The sequence below is a fragment of the Rhipicephalus microplus genome, chromosome X, assembly GCF_043290135.1.
Source record: "Rhipicephalus microplus isolate Deutch F79 chromosome X, USDA_Rmic, whole genome shotgun sequence".
NCBI classification, from domain to species: domain Eukaryota; kingdom Metazoa; phylum Arthropoda; class Arachnida; order Ixodida; family Ixodidae; genus Rhipicephalus; species Rhipicephalus microplus.
In genome coordinates, this window is record NC_134710.1 from 82,829,909 (window position 1) to 82,847,022 (window position 17,114).

Below are 17,114 nucleotides of genomic sequence, written 5' to 3' on the forward strand. Positions count from 1 at the left end.
ACAGAAACTGCAATTCTGGTCTGTACAGCAGATATGAACTTTCCTCAATGTGTAATGAGGCACCACGAGAAAGGTTGCATGGACACTGATTTTGAAATTGACTAGATCGACTGTGTATGGTGCACGAGGCCAGGAACTGGCTTGGGTCTCTGCTTCAAGCTTGTGGTTGACACTTTCGGTGCCACCAAAGCCAATGTGTCAATGACAAGCTTGCAGACTGCCACACGGCCTTAGAGATATTCAGAGTTAGTATAGGTTCTAAAGGGCCCATGCATAAGACCGCTGGCCACAAGAGTGCCACCATCAATTGTCATTAGCCACCATGATGCAATGGTATGAATGTTATAAGCTCCCGAGACACTTGTTAGATGGAAGCATTCACATTTAATTGGACAACCTAAGCCAGCAGGTTGTGAGCATGGTTTGCGTATGATTTTCAGCAGTCATGCACTACCATTAATGTATAGCTGATTGATCTTCTATGTTCGATGTCACAAGTGTCACAATAAGACCGAAAATGACTGCAAGAATGGGAATACAGAAAAATATCGTAGAGATAACAACAGCTGTGCTCTGCACCCACAGCAAACTTTCCACTTTTTGTCGCAATCAACTAAGAATACTCAGAATAATTATGCATGTAAAAAGAAATGTACAAAGCCTTGTAAAGTAGATAGATATGGCAGTTATAAGCTATCATTTTCCTGTGATCATGTTGCACTGTTCTGCTTTGTTAAGCACAACAACCCAGTTCAGTACTCTCCTGCAAAGCCTCGTACTGGGCATTCATTGGAAATGCAAGTTTTCGAAGGCAGGCCAAAGTGGTGGCATGGATGCAACAGCTTTCCTTACACCAATTATCCCGGCACATTGCTTTCATGTTCCTTGAGGATTTCTGCATGCCACACGACCACTGTGAAGAGGACTTTGCCGGCATGGAGTCAAGCTATGAATGTGGTTGCTGAATTGCCCATTTATTCAGAAATTTCTTGTAACCCATTCAAAAAATAAGTAATTAATTATTACATAATTAAAAATTAAGAGCAAATACACTTTAAATAAGTAACTAGTCAATATAACCACTTTGGTCATTTATGTTTACCGCATGTTTTTTTTTTATGTAACTTACGTGATAATTCTTTTCCACACTTTTGTATATCTTCGCAGCACTCACATTTAGCCGTTCTTCCTCAGCCTGTACTTGGTCACTATGCTATGTGATTTAACAGTATTTCATAAATGCAAATTTCATGTGTTGTCATTGCAGCTTATTATATTAATTCTCGAAACCATGCAGAGGGGGTACCGATGCAGTTTCTAACTACACCCAAACCTCATTATAAGGAAATTTCATACTACATGAAAATAAGTTTGTTATATCCGAAAATGCATTATAAAGGTATATTTCTAATATTGTATCTATTGCAAGAGAATTTTTCATTTATTTCATTATAACCGGTATTTTGTTATATCCAGCTTTGTTATATTGAGGTTGGAGTGTATACTATAACTATGGCACATTCTTCTGTATAGTATACTACTTACCTTTTATATGGACAAACTAATTCTGACACACTCTCGATGATTCAAACAATGATAATTCTTACAATAGATTATTTTAAAATATTTAGATTTTGGTCAGCTTGCTATATTTTCAATGTATTTTAAAGTCACTTGATTCAAACTGCCCCACTGTGCAAATTCGCTTCTTTCAAACATTTTGCTTGTCCATACCTGGAAATAGCAACCTTTGTGGCTCCTAGCTGTAAATTCAGATTTTTATGGCACTGAAGTTTGTGAAAAAAGCCAATTGGCTGCCTACAAAATTGTCTAACTAGCTAAACCATATGCAACAACAATCGCATGCTGACTGAGGAAGTGAAAGACAGAGAGTCGGCCTTGCTTTGGTCAACCATGTGCCGAATGCTTCGTAAACCCCTTTCCCCGCTGTTCCATAGTGTCGTGAAAAAAAAGTGTCCCAAGAATGAAAACGAGCTACAAGCTGTTGCAGGACACAGCACATCTCATCCCTTATTTGTACTCACGTGCACGTGTTGTATGATAAAAAAAACCAGGACCATCGCTGATGTCTAAAAACTTTACTGGCAATCGTGCAGAGCTAAAATGCTGGTGCAGCACTGTGAAATGATTAACATCACAACACTAGTTAGTATGTTAGCCTGAGCTGACAATTGAAACTGACAATTGAAACTATACCCTGAGGTCACCTGTAGTATGATTTATCGAAAGTCTACTGTATCACCACTACCTACAGAGGCAGAAAAAAAAATAAGACAAAAGTCACACAAACTTTTTGACTGACACTTCTTACATTACATACCTCATCCGACATGATTGTAGGACACTGGTCTTCAATGCACTTCAACATGTTCGAAGCAGTTCCCTGAAATGAAAAGCATAAAGAAGGTATGTAGCAAAGCTAGAAGAGAGAGCAAGCCTATAAAGTATGAACCTATTTGCTTTCTATGCAACTTTTTTTTATTTTCTTGAGAAAAAAGATAGCCTTAGTTTGAACAAGAAACTTTAAACCCCTATTGGAGTACAACAGCGCCAGTGAAAACAAGGGCCCAGCCGAGCAGGAACAACACGCACACAACGTCAGACACATAAGGTGTCTTGTGTATGTGTCATTGCTCCTCATGTGGTGCTTTCTTTTCACTGGTGCTGTTCTACTGAAAGCATGAACCAACTAGCCTGAAAATACATCTTGACCATATTTCAGATTAAGATTTTTTAGTGAATGTGCAGTTTCTATTTTAGAAATAAAATTGGTCTGTCATACATCAAGAGAAGCATTATAATTACTAAAAACTCACAAAGCTACCCAAGTTATTAAAAAGCTTGAGAGACGGCCATTTAAAAGTTCTGCATATCAATTTAGTTCAGCTTTCTTTTAAACTTGAGGACTCTGAAGAAGCACATAAAGGCACGCCTGCGAGAGAAGACAACAGAGCGGCCAATTGTTGGAAGACAATAAAAGAAGGAAAAGCTCACGAATTAGGGAGAAAGAAAAAGAGGGAGGAAGAGGCTCGTTTAGGCGAGACAGTTTTTTGAATGCGGTCAGAACAGGCCAGAGGGCTAGCGAACCCGCATCTAAGTGTGAGGTTAGTGCTACCACAGTGCGCCTGCCTTCAGGACAGCGAGCGCCTCACGTTCACTCTTTTGCAAGATCTGCTACACTACCTGCTGCTGTCAGGGGACCTGCGTCTATGCGCGAGGTTCGTTCTACCAGACTTTGTTCTGCCTTTGAGACTGCAAACGCTGCAACATTTTGGCCTGGTGCTGACGAGACCTACCTTGCTACCGACAATGGTGCCTACCGTTTACTGCGCGGTGTGTTGCTCACTTGCTCCATAGCCTGCTGCCTCTCAGTCACTACCATGCCACAACTTCCCGGACTCTAGCACTGCCATACAAGATGATTGATATGTTCCAGCTTTACATATTTCATGTGTGCGTGTGTGCCATCCACTATAATTATCATGTGGTTTTAAAAATCTGCCACCATCTCCTCGTTGTACAACATGTCACACGCTCTAAAGCATGACAATCATGACAATATAACATCACAACCACAATTTCCTGAATTATTTGGTAGTGTCATTGTAATGTTTGCCTCCTCGTTTTCCGGCAGATTCATCAGGACAATGATATTAGGAAACAGTATTGCTTATGCTTTGGGTATTACTACTTTGCCCCAACATATTTATTTCTCATGTTAAAACACTGTTAACTTCCCTTGCCAAAACTCACTATAACTACAGCCTGCATCATACATAATTCCATTATTATTGCTTGAATTCCAGAATCCCTGACCAGTTTTCATATTAAAAACATTACAGTAAGTTGATAAACAGCACACAAAGACCCTGGCTCACTTCAAGTCTAGTTAAGTTTAAGTATTAACCCTCTCAGCTGTAGATTTTTTCCATTGGACAAATTGCTACCATACACCTTTAAAATAAAAAGAGGCAGAAAAGTTAATTATAGATTTACACTAGCTTTGTATTTTACTACTGGACAAAGCATACATTCAAGGCAAACATGCAAGAGTTTCCTTTTCAGTTACTATTTTCAATGAAAAAGCTCCCTCAAAACAACCAACTATACGTATTCTGAAATAGGAATTACCATAATCATCTTGCATTACTTTCACAGCAATGGCAAGCATTTTATGATCCATGAAAGACAGAAAACGTTTCCCTTTCACTATGCATTTTTTACTAGAGTAATTTGGGCCAAATCACACAGCTTTTGGTGCTTTGTTTGAGAGCACATATATTTTAGGATTATATGCCTTGCCAGTGCCTCCCAGCCTGGACAGCATTTCGATATGCTCGATCTTAGACAGGCAACCTAATGCTGTCAGACTTCAAAACTTTCATTTGGTAAACAAGGGACAAAGAAGTTTAAAACATAGAAAACACAATTCCTTATATAAAGCCCTTAATGATAACATCAGCAGTAGCAACTGCTTCATCAACAAAAAAAAATAGTACTGTGCATGTTAGTGCCAGTACTGAAACAAAGTTGTAAATAGTAGATTTCAAAAAATACCTCGCAAATTTTTTAAAGGCCAACTCCGACAATCTATTGAGGGCAATAGATCTTAATAAGACTCACTGTGTACGTTCCTTTGCACATTGCCATTATTTATGAAAAGTACAGGCTGGACAGATATGCATGTTCTTTATAAATGATTTTTATGGATTGTGCCGACTCTCCCAACAGGCTTACAAAAATTATTAGCAACATTGTGTGCGATGTCATTTACGACAAAGTGACGGATGCGACGAAACTGAGGTCTTCTGTCCGCAAGCCAACGAATGCAGGTGTTGCTCGGCCAACGCTTTGTTAGTTCTGCATGCGAATTTTGGTTCGTCATGGGCCTGTGTGCGATGAATGGCAAGCCGTGTTGCGTCACAGTTTCTGAAGATTCCCCATACAATCACCTGAACAGTCAAGCCCTCAAACCAACCATTTACACATCATCTTGACGTTAAAGTGCTTTAGCCAGCAGCACCGGTTTATGGCATGAAAACTGCAGTAATACTGTGCCAGTTGAATAGTTCACATGTGTGAACATTACGTTAACGTGCTAAGCATACACACTACAGTATGAACTACAGTAACTTACCACAATGTATAAAAGGTGAAATGTGACCGGGCCTAGTGTGTCATGTGAGAGGTGGCTTGTACTTGGCTAATGATAAATTGATTCGGCCCTGCAAATTCAAGTTTAAACACCGCTAGTGCAGTGTTTAATATGTCACAGCATTTTAACCGATCGCAGCCCCGCGAACTTGAGCTGCCTGGACAGGTGGCGCCATTTGATGGTGAAATGTGCAACTAAGCAAACAAATAACTAAGCAGGTGTGTCCTACATCATCGAAGAGGAATGACGACTTTGGATGGCCTCCATATGCACACGAATCACAGCCATCACAGATTTTCCGACAGCCCCGAGGAGCTTGTGCACGTAGCACAGTTAGTCAGAGACATGGTAGGGCTATTGCAACGGGGTCACCTTTCCCCGGAGCGTCAGCTCTTGACTGCTTTTGCAGCTCTCACACTCCGCACTAGCGAAACTGGTATGCCTTGCACAACTTCCAGTTTTTGCCAACTTCTATGTCACACGAAAACAGTACTGCACTGTTCGGTTTCCGTTTCAATGTTGCACTTTTTTGCTCAACAGGAGCGCTCCAAAAACATAAAAACACGACTACTTTGACATGGTCGAAAAATCGCCAGAGTTGGCCTTCAACAGCTGTCGCCCTTTAGCTATACTAGAAAAGCAGAAATGAGGTTCAAACAGCAAAGCCTCTATGCACCAGTCATGATGAGCAACTATCTAGTAAGTCTTCAACTTGAGATATTAATTTATTTTTCTGCAATGCATGGTTTCACAATTATTATTTTAAGATTGCAAACAAGATTACATTCAGTTAATCAGCTAACATTACTAACAATAGCTAACATGCAATGGATCAGAATACAAACCTTAAGATAAGCATTCAGTGTCTTCTCCATCTCGTCTACGCAACCCTGTAACTTTATTTCAATTGGGTTGCCTGCTTCTTCTTGTTGAAGGACGACATCATGGAGTCGAGTCAGCAGCTGGGAAGGAAACAGAGATACAACATTTGATTATGATAGATAGAAAAACATCCCTCATAATGTGCATGGTTAAATAAAAATCATGGAAAAAAATTTATGCACAAGCAACTTTTTGTACTGAACAAAGGACAACACTCTAGTAAATTTCATGATCAAAATAGTTTATAACAGACCATTTTCAATTTAGCTGAGTTCAATATAGTTAGTTTTGACTGTAGCAGGAAGGTAAAGGCTGTTAGGTGCAGCAAAAAAGGCAAAAGGCAAGGAATAATCACAAAAGCAAGTCAAAAATAATAAAATTTCAATATTTAATGAAGTGGATATTTTATCAAGTGTTATACTGAAGTTTAACCATTACATTTGGAGTAATTTAAAAGAGGCACACAGGTAATTTTCGAAGGAGCAAATTTTAAATTGGAACAGCTTATTTGAAGCAAAACACTTCATATATATAGAATCTTGAATGGGCAGTACAGAAAGCAAAGACACAAGGCAGGATGGAACATACACGGCAGTGCTGTTTGAACACTTCTTGCCTTTTGTCCTTGCTTTTTGCACTGCCCATTCCAGATGCATAGCCAGTTACAATTTGTCCAAATATTGATTCTGCAGTGCAGTGATGGAAACGACATCTCACTTTTTGTAGCAGATTTTGGAGCAGAAAAAACTGCTGATTAATATCAGCCATTTGTATTTCAGGAGCAGATGACACAATATGCCATACATCTGCTGGGATTGAAAGCACAGTTGTAGCACCTCATAAGTATTATATTTATTATAGAAAATATTTCACAAACTTAACGTAAATTGTTAGGAACAAACAATTGAAAGAATAGTTAGTTATTGAATATACTGTGAAATGAGCTGTATAATTAAATCATGATATATAGGCTTTTATGTCCCAAAATCATGATACGATTATAAGAGACGCTGTAGTGGAGAGCTCTGGAAATTTTTACTATCTGGTGTTCTTTACCATGCAGTGACATCGCTAAGTACACGGGCCTCTACTATTTTGTCTCCGTCAAAATGTGACAGCTGCAACCAGGATGTATATAAGTAAAACACCAGAACATTAAGACTTTCTTAATTTGAACTTATGGTTAGTTTGAACTAATGCCTGGGTCCAAGCAAAGCCCTGTATATTTCTATTAGAAAAAGCACCCGATAATTAGAATACTTTGATATCCGCAACTCTTATTTGAACTGAGAGCTCGTAGCTTTTATCTTTCCTTGAAGGAGTCGGCCAAGAGCAATTACAATGCGTTGAAGACCAAACCAACCCAAATTTTACAAGAGATGCAATACAATGAAACAGCAGCATTCGCTCAGCAGATGAGAACTCGGATGCTGCGCTGAAGCTCTTGAGAAAGCTTGATGCTCATAGAGTCACGAAAGAAAGAACGCAAGCAATTGCAAAGATAATTAGAATACTTTGATATCCGCAACTCTTATTTGAACTGAGAGCTCGTAGCTTTTATCTTTCCTTGAAGGAGTCGGCCAAGAGCAATTACAATGCGTTGAAGACCAAACCAACCCAAATTTTACAAGAGATGCAATACAATGAAACAGCAGCATTCGGTCAGCAGATGAGAACTCGGATGCTGCGCTGAAGCTCTCGAGAAAGCTTGATGCTCATAGAGTCACGAAAGAAAGAACGCAAGCAATTGCAAATTAGTTATTACTTTGAAAGGGACACTAAAAAAGGGACACTTGAAAGGGACACTTGTGTTATTAGTAAAGTGCAATTCCACGATCCTGAAAACACTACTCTTACCTCGACATGAAACATGGTAAGCAAGAAATCGCATCAAAAGAAAATGCGGGTGGTGACACCACCTTGAGGTTCCCGCACCAAACACCACAACATCATAAATTTAGAAGGTGTCTACTGGGTCCTACATGGCTTCTAATCGATGAAATTGAGGTACATTGTCATCTACTGGCACCATAAACCTAGCAGATGAAGTTTCTGAAAATATTATTGCAACGTGAAAATAACAGGATACAGGACGACAGTGCAACCAGGAAAAACAAGGTCTGTATTAAAAGAACAAAAGAGCAGCCGCTTCGACGTCGTCTTCCTCGGAGGAGCCGTGGTTGCTGTCCACGTTCATCACTTTATCGTCCTCCGTCTTCTAGCCCGGCCTTTAGCCGTGACATTAGCCTCCCATTCAAAAAAGCATCGTCCCGATGCTTTATAATCAAAGTGGTTTGTACTGGTTGGAAACGCATAAGTTAATTCGGAGAAATAAGGCTTCATCCAAACGATGTGCACAACTTCTAGAGCACACCATCGACGCCTTAAGGAGTGTGCAGTTCCTGGAACAATCTCGTGATTAATGTCACTGAGACGTCGTAGAACTTTATAGGGCCCGAAGTACCGTCTTGACAGTTTTTCTGAGAGGCCACGGCGCCGAATAGGAGTCCATACCCAAACTTTCTCTCCTCGATCGTTTGAGACTAGTCGGTGACGAAGGTTGTACAGTCTTGAATCATAGTCCTCCTGGCGACAAATACGTAGGCGTGCAAGTTGTCGGGCTTCTTCGGCAAGCTGGGCGATATAATCGGCATCCATTTCAGCGTCTTCACACTCGTGCGGCAGCATAGCATCCAGCTAAGTAGTGACTTCATGACCATGAAGAAAGCGGAATGGCGTTGTTCTTGTTGTTTCTTGATGAGCCGTGTTATAGGCGAACTTGACATACGGCAAGATCTCGTCCCAGTTTTTATGCTCCACATCAACGTACATGCAGAGCATATCCGCAAGTGTCTTATTGAGACGCCCCGTAAGACCATTCACTTGCGGATGATACACTGTTGTTCGCTGGTGGGATGCGCCACCAAGTCTTAAAACTGTCTGTAATAGTTCGGAATGCAGCTCCCCTGTCAGTTATTATCAATGACGGAGCGCCATGCCTCAGCACCACATTCTCTACGAAAAATCGGGCTGCTTCACTTGCCTTGCCCCTCTCCAGAGCCTTGGTTTTAGTGTAACGAGTGAGGTAGTTGGTGGCTACTATAATCCATCTGCGACCTGCCGATGAGTTGGAAATGGGCCTAAAGGATCCATTCCAACTTGAGCCAACTTCGTTATTCCAACTTCGTTATAATTCGATGTTACGTCAGTGGCATTTGAGGGACCCTGGATGTCAAAGAGAAACAATCTTCAAACTGGTTAATAAGCTGCAGGATACTGTGCTTCTGCGCCAGCAGCAAACTTTGGCCAATATCAACATATAGAGGTATGGGGGACAGATCAGCTGAATTATCTTTCTCAAGAGTTAGGCAGTCTGTCATCTCGGCGAGCTTTTCCACGTACGCAACTGCCATGCCCCTCGTTAGATGTCGGCATTCAGAGCTGAAGTTCGTAACAAGGACGTGCGTGTGTCCGCATTTTATGCTCACGACGCCTCTTGCGATAGACAAACCATGGCTGAATAACAGTGTTGGAATTTGCTCGGCGATGTTTTCAGAATTGCTAGACATGTCACATGTCACAGCCACGAGTGCACTCGACCGCGGTGGGATGGTCACGTCGTCGTCAAAAAAGCCCAAAGGTTTACGTCGCTGGTCTGTACAGGGCCTATCCGAAACTTGACGTCGAACCATCCAAAATCTAACTGATCTCTCAGGAATGTTGATAATGGCGCCGTATTTACGCAGGAAGTCCATGACCAAAATCAGGTCTTTGCAGCACTCCGGTGAAATTATCAAAGTAGCAACGAAATCTGAACTGCCGATATTAATTCGAACAGTACATTTGCCCGTCGGTGTCACCAATTGACCCCTTGCGGTTCTTATGTTCGGGCCCGTCCATATTGTTCTGACTTTCTTTAGGCAGTCGACGAGTTTACGGCTGATAATAGAAAAGCCCGCGCCAGTATCTAACAGCGCTGTTCCTGGGTGTCCGTCTATACAAATGTCTAGATTGGCGCTCACGATTTCCGTTGATGTCGGTGACATGGTATCGTCCGTCGTGCGATGCGTGGTATCATCCGTCGTATCGCGTCGTAGTGAAGATGTTGAGGGTGTGGTAGCATCTTGGCAGGCGGCAACCTTCCCTCTAAATGTCGCTGCTGTTAGTTTCCTCGACAAGGTCTAGGGGATCTGCCCCGGACCACCTCGTCGTAACTGCGCTGCTGCGGCGAGTTAGGTGCAGGGGAAGGAGAGTGCGGTTGACAATACGGCACATCGGGTTGCTGTGCCTGCGGGCCTGCACTGCTATCACGGCGGTTATTGAAATCAGTACGAGGGGAGGTTTGTAGAAAGTTCTGATGTCTATGGTCAGGGTATGGACAAATGCGGAAAACATGGCCGGCTTCTCCACAATGGAAGCAAAGTGGTCGACAGTCGACGGTGCGCCACAAGTCCGTCTTACGGATGAAAGGTCGACCGGTGGGCATTCTTTGCGACCAAGATGCAGATGTCGGGAGAGTGTACATCGGCGACGTGTGCATAGGCAGGTTAGACTGTGGATACGGCAGCGGCGGATTAGAAGCTGGGGCCCACGGCTCGTTGTAAGGCCCTTGGCTGACATCCATCGCGATAAGCCAGTGGTGACGAGTTGTACGCCACTAGAGTGGGTCGACGAACCGCCGATGCGTAGCTTACAGACCACTGGTCTGAGAGCAATTTGGGCAACGAAAATTCCTGGCGGAGCTCTTGCCACACAACTTCTGCAACGCAAGCCACGGTATTTTCTTGCGGAGTCACAAGGAGGTTTCGAATCTCCTCACGAACAACCTCACGAATGAGCTCACGCAGAGAACAATCACTGCTGGCAGTCAAAGCAGAGAGGCTGGGAGATGTGTTGTTTGGTTGGTCGTGGTACCGGAACCGTTGTTGCAGTGCTCGCTCGATTGTCGTAGCCTTTTTTATAAATTCCGCTACATTTGTTGGCGGGTTGCGTAGGAGACTGGCAAACAGCCCTTCTTTGACACCCCTCATCAAATGTCGGAGTTTTTTACCTTCAGGCATCTCAGGGTCAGCCCGCCGAAATAGGTGCGTCATGTCCTCCGCAAACATGGCATCGCTCTCGTTCGGTTTTTGTATGTGTCGTTCGGTTTTGTAGTTGCAAATCGGAATCACGGCAGTCGGTGTTTGCAAATGTCCTGAGAATTTGCTGCCGAAATACATCCCACGAAGACAGCGTTGACTCGTGGTTCTCGTACCACGTACGAGTGCTGTCTGCCAAAGCAAAGTAGACGCGCGATAGATTTTGTTCAGTGGGCCAGCGGTTGGCCTTGGCGACTCGCTCATACAGGCTAACCAGTCCTCAACGTCTTCATAAACCTCACCATGAAAGGTCTCAGGAACTTGAGGCTGGTCAACAGTAAGCAGCGAAGGCCCTCCAGTAACCATTTCTCCAAGCACGGTGTGTTGCTGGAGAAGTTCGAGGGGGATTGCCTCGGGACTAAGGCCTCGCTATCGGCGACTGTAGCGGTGGACAGGAGTATCCACTGCAGGAACGGGTTGCAGTGGCGGACTCGAAGTGCCAGGGCACAGAGGTGTCCCAAGCATCAGTTGGAGATGTCCAGCACCTCCACCAATGTCGCAACGTGAAAATAACAGGACACAGGACGACAGTGTGACCAGGAAAAACAAGGTCTGTATTAACAGGACAAAAAAGCAAAAGAGCAGCTGCTTCGACGTCGTCTTCCTAGGAGGAACCGTGGTTGCTGTCCACGCTCATCACTTTGTCGTCCTGTTTTCTTGCCCGGCCTTTAGCCGTGACAATATCATCGAACCAATGCCATAAAAATACGAAAAATACATTTTTAAATACATTTTTAAATTTTTGACGTAACGCGTGGATTTACACAGGAAATATAATCAACCTTGATTTTCTCCACTAATAATAAACTTCTGAATGTGAAACATTAGGAATTAAGGTTCTCAAAGTGCAATTTGTCAATTTAAGCCAGGTCACTGTTTCTCTTCAGTGTACCTTTACCTTTAATTGTGTTAACTCTGCCATAAAAATCAACGTGTTTAGAAGCATAAATAGCACATATATTTTGATATTAAGGCTCACTGCCCACACGAATGAATGTCGATGCTAGTTTTTGGAGTATCACTGACTGATCAATTAATATTATTCACTGTTAGAGCTCCATGTACTTAATTTATGAAATCACCTGCCACAAACGAGTAGTAGCACCAAATTCACAAAAACAAGTCTAGAGGTGGCTTCTTTGAATTCTGATTGTGCAGCGCGGTAAGATGTCTGTTCATTCTAGCACTGGCCTACTATTTTAAACTCCGCTTAAAGGGCCACTCACCAAGCCCCATACCAAATTTTACTTAGACAGTGGAAGTTGTTGGGTGTCCGATGAGGAACATTTCGCCACAAAGATTTTTTTATCTGTTCATCACGAGCGGAGAAAACGTGCTTTTAAAGCAGCACGAAACGAGGATGAGAGGAGGCGAGCTTGAAACTCTGACCGCTCCTCCGCGTAGCCTTCACAAGCCAAATCTCTTCCTCACCCTCTCCGGCATCTGACCAAGAGGTCACGTACACATGACGTGCCCAAACAAGTCCAAACCCCGAGCACGCAAGCGGCACTGCTTTGTTGACCAGCGTTATTTTGTGGTCTTCTGCCTGTTTCTGCAGGACGGTTTGGAAACGCTGGTTTAGACGAGGTAGAATAGATGAGCACAATGAGTGCGCGAACGCGTAGGAGCGTTCCACGGCGGTCATCTGCTCGATGTGCTGATCGCGGCTACCTGAACGCATACGAAACGCCGACACATTAGCCCCGCATCTCGTTGCAATTCACGGGAGAAAAATGGAAAAAATATGCTCACATTTCCTTATTGCGTCTCATTATTTATTTAGAGTTTTATTGATCTCTTCAAGAAACAAATTACATAAACTACGCATACCCTGTTAAATAATTTTCGCCGTGTCACGTGCCACTGTTTGCAACGTCAGAGCAGAGTCGTCTACATAGAAGACCCACGTCACTGCATTGCCATGTACGTAGGGGTCATTCGTACATGCACGTCATGCCCTCATTTTCTGGGCGCGCGCCGGCAGAAGGGAGGGAGAGCAGCATTCATTTGAACTTTGACCCATTTCCCCGGTGCGTAGCGTTGCAAATTTCGGCAGACGTGATCATGAACGCCTCGTCAACGCATTGCGCTTGTCAGCTCAAAATTGTCAAACCTGGTGAGTGGCCCTTTAAGGGGAGACGCAACTTAAGACACTCTTTTTTAATAATCACCCTAAAGCAATGAAAGTTGAGCTGTTTATAGAAATTTTTATACTGGTTTCAAGTACATAATTTGTTTTCTTGCAAGTTGCATACTTACAGCTCTGCAACATGATAAAATGAGAACCTTAAGCAATTTGCCCCCTACCTTTTCATCACTAAACTTCCATAACTTTTTACAGTTCATAGTTCATAATGTTTTAAATAAAGTGTAGAATGCAAATAACTAATTAGGAAATGCATACAAAACATGTAATGGACATAAAAAAGTCTATTTCTCCTACCCTAGTAAAGGTTTACAAATAATTTTTATTATGCAATAAAAATATTGCAATTTAAACTAGATAATTGGATTTGTAATATTTTGAAGTATAGGAAAAATTTCAAACAGATCGGAGCACCAGAAGTACCCAAAAAAAGAAGGACACATTGCAAAAAATGGCAAAATCAGTGTTTCCAGAAAAACGAGTTTTAGAGTTAAAATTGGATTTTTATTTTTATGAAAGATGTCATTAAATACAATGAAATTTGCACATCAAAAAGAGCAATCCTTCTTGTAGTGGCCACTGCCACAAAAATGTGCCAGCACCATAAGTTTGTCTCTCACGGCTCTTTCAAGTCGACTCCTCACAGACATTTCACTCACAAACAGGGCCGTGAAACGCTTACCAAACTTCCACTCCATCTGATAGAGCCTTGTGCAGACTGCAAGCTAGGGAAAAGTTCGACAAGAGTTCAAAATCTAAACTAAGTCCAGTGTCGAGGGACACAACAGTGCAGATTACATGGTGGTTCTTGTGGCCCCGTTCATGCTACGTACCGTCGTACACAACGGCAATGTTGTCCCCGCTAACTTCCCTCACTGCGAGCTCTCTCAACCTCACATGATTGGACAGATGGCGTTCATTGCCGCATCCCGGATTTTCTGGCTGACAGCTGTGAATGACTTTGATGCATTGGCTTTTGCAAGCCAAAAATCGCTGCAAAGTGGACCAGCTGCTTGTAGACCAATCCTACAGAGCGCGCCGCCCCAACAGGTTTCACGTTGACAGCATAGCTAGCGCACGAGCTACGGCTTTCTTCATCGATAATAGAGATAAACACACGACAAAAGCGTTGTCAGCTGCGCTGTTTGACGAGACACGAATTCAGCAAGTAGGCTTCACATACAGACGCGCAGTAGCCAATGGCGGTCCCCGACCCATACCAGGCGATTTAAAAGCTAGTCACGGCACTCGAAATACGCAGCAAAATCGTGCTTCTTTTTATTACTTCTCGTGCTGCAGCAGCGCGGAAAACAGTTATTATTTTGAAGAGTGAGGCTCAGCTTTCCGCCACAAGCGATCGAAATGGTGAGCGGGAGCACATTATCAGCCTCAAGGTGCTCAAAGACTGCACACTTTTGGCCTTTTAACAGCTACCCTGTGCTCTTTAGATGCAACCTAAAAGCATTTCCAGTTGAGTCTCAACATAGTTTCTGCACACTTTTGGCCTTTTAACAGCTACCTTGTGCTCCTTAGATTCAACTTTAAAGCATTTCTAATTGAGCCTCCACAGTTTTTTTTTTTTTTTTCAGAACAGTAGAGGTACTAATCTTGTCAAAACAGGTGAAAACGAAAAATCTGTAATTTTTTATTTTAAAAAAACTCGTTTTTTTCGACCCGCAGTACAGGGTAAGGCCGAATTCGGAAAAATGTCTTTTATTTTTTCATTTACAATTTGGAAGAGTGTCCCTTTATGCATATTCCACATGGGTGTTTTTATTAAACAGCATTTTTTTCCGAGTGAAAACCTGTTTTTTCGAAAGCAAGTGGAAAGTGAAAACGCACTGTCTGTGCTTACTATCTATTGTTCTGAAAAAAAAAAAAATAAACAAACGTGATGTACAAAACCTAACATGCTTGTTGTCAGGTAACCTCTAAATCAGTCCGAAGAAACTGTGTGCCGTCATATTCACACTTCGTCTTTTGAGCACATCAGTCCGAATACTCTCAGCTTCTAGCCTCATTGCACCTTGTGCTTACCATGCTTGTCCATAAGTAAGTAAGGGTAAATAAGATGTTGGGCATGGGTAGATTTCACAGCAACCCATACAGTTGTCTTGTAAATGAGAATAAATGTAAGTGACGTACTGAGGCGCCAAACGGCTGAACCAGCAAGTTCTTTATCACTAAATCTCTCAGCCTTTTCAGCATCCTTCGAGGTGAATGACATGCAGGGTGACAAGGCCCAGGCATGTTCTAAAGAACATGACTATTATTTGTGATGCAATTAGAGCAAATAGTCTGTGCAAACTGTCCAGTGCAAGTGTTGAGTTAATGGGAATCATGTCGCAGAGTCTTTGTTGTCTTTTTTTAGGTCTCAAGTCTAGTCGCAAGAATTGGGACATTGGATATTGTTCTTGAATTTAATGACAGTAGTATCGCACAAGCCAATATTCTGAAATATTTAGGATTTAGTCAATTTACTTGAAAACGTTGACTGCACTCGATCTTTAAACTCGATTATCTCAAAACCATGTTTTTTATTACTTAGGTATAGGTACCACTATTTCCTATGTATTTCAAGATAACAAGCTAATTATGTTTCCTTGCATTCTACATAAATGCACACAGCTTCTGAAACAAAATTGAAATTATACATTTTACCATTTTCATGCTGGCAATTTTCACAGATGCCAATTACAGGGTTCATGCCCATTTACATGACAAAAACTCAAGGGCTTTCAAGGACTTTCAAGGCTATGCATGTGAATTTTCAAGGAACACAGTGTCTTATAGAAACACAATTAACATGCTCAGAGGAGGATGGAGGCTCTGAATAAATAGAATTCATCACAAAAAGGTAAGGCTGCTAGAGAAGACATCAAAAACATGGCTCCAATGACATTTTCTTTCTAGACAACCTTTAGACATAGTTTCTTTAGAGTGTCACAGGTATCACTTTCTGTATCGCATAAGATGCTAACTTTTAGTCAGATAGGAAAGACTAAGGAACAGTTATTATGCAATGCCTTGTTACGTTTCCTGAATTTTCATATCAATGTCCACTCAAAATGCTTTGTTGGGCCTGTTGGTTCATTGCCTCTTGTCAACCGTTTGCACTCAAATCTATTCCACAATGTCCACTGTTTGCTGTTGCTTGGTCTTGGTATTCTTACTAAGGCTGTTTGACTTGATAATGCGCATCAGGTCACTAGTTACCTCTGCCTTTTTTGCATAGGAGTCTGCTGTAGCTGTTTATTTCTTAACAGTAGCTCCTAGTTTATTATCATTTTTTGTAAGCATTTCAACCTCTTCTTCAATGCAACATTTATTTTTCTGTTTCTCATCCTCCTGCCTTTTCAGAGTTTTCAAAAATACACAGTGTGGTTCTACACAAGAGTTACTGATATTCCCAATGCTTTTGTGATGGGCACATTACATATGACTCTTTCTGCATTTACGGCATCACAAATAATGTGCTGTGAATTGTGCGACAATGTTTATTCAAAAAGAGAGAGAGAGAAATTCAAAGATTTGCAAGAATTCACAAAATTTCCTGCACTTTGAAGGCCTTGAAAATGAACCTCTAATTTCAAGGACTTCAAGGAGCTAATTGCATGAACCCTGCAATTAGCTCAAAATTTGGGCCTTCGTGGTAAAAAAATTCACTAAAGTTCTAATATTAGCTATATTTTAATATTTGATTAGTTTGATTGATATGTGGGCTTTAAGGTCCCAAAACAACCATTTGATTATGAGAGACGCCGTAGTGGAG

At 42.0% G+C, this 17,114-nt stretch overlaps 1 protein-coding gene across 4 annotated transcripts in view; it reads right to left on the reverse strand.

The window, feature by feature from the left end:
* LRR (capping protein regulator and myosin 1 linker 1 leucine rich repeat protein) overlaps nucleotides 1–17,114 on the reverse strand; it is a 203,523-nt gene that overhangs the window by 96,882 nt on the left and 89,527 nt on the right. For all 4 annotated transcript variants that reach the window (XM_037427323.2, XM_037427322.2, XM_037427321.2 and 1 more), the window contains 2 exons: nucleotides 6,022–6,138; nucleotides 2,342–2,404 (listed from right to left, as the gene is read on the reverse strand). In XM_037427323.2, the coding sequence (XP_037283220.2) occupies nucleotides 2,342–2,404; nucleotides 6,022–6,138 (180 nt within the window). The remainder of the gene's footprint in view (nucleotides 1–2,341; nucleotides 2,405–6,021; nucleotides 6,139–17,114) is intronic.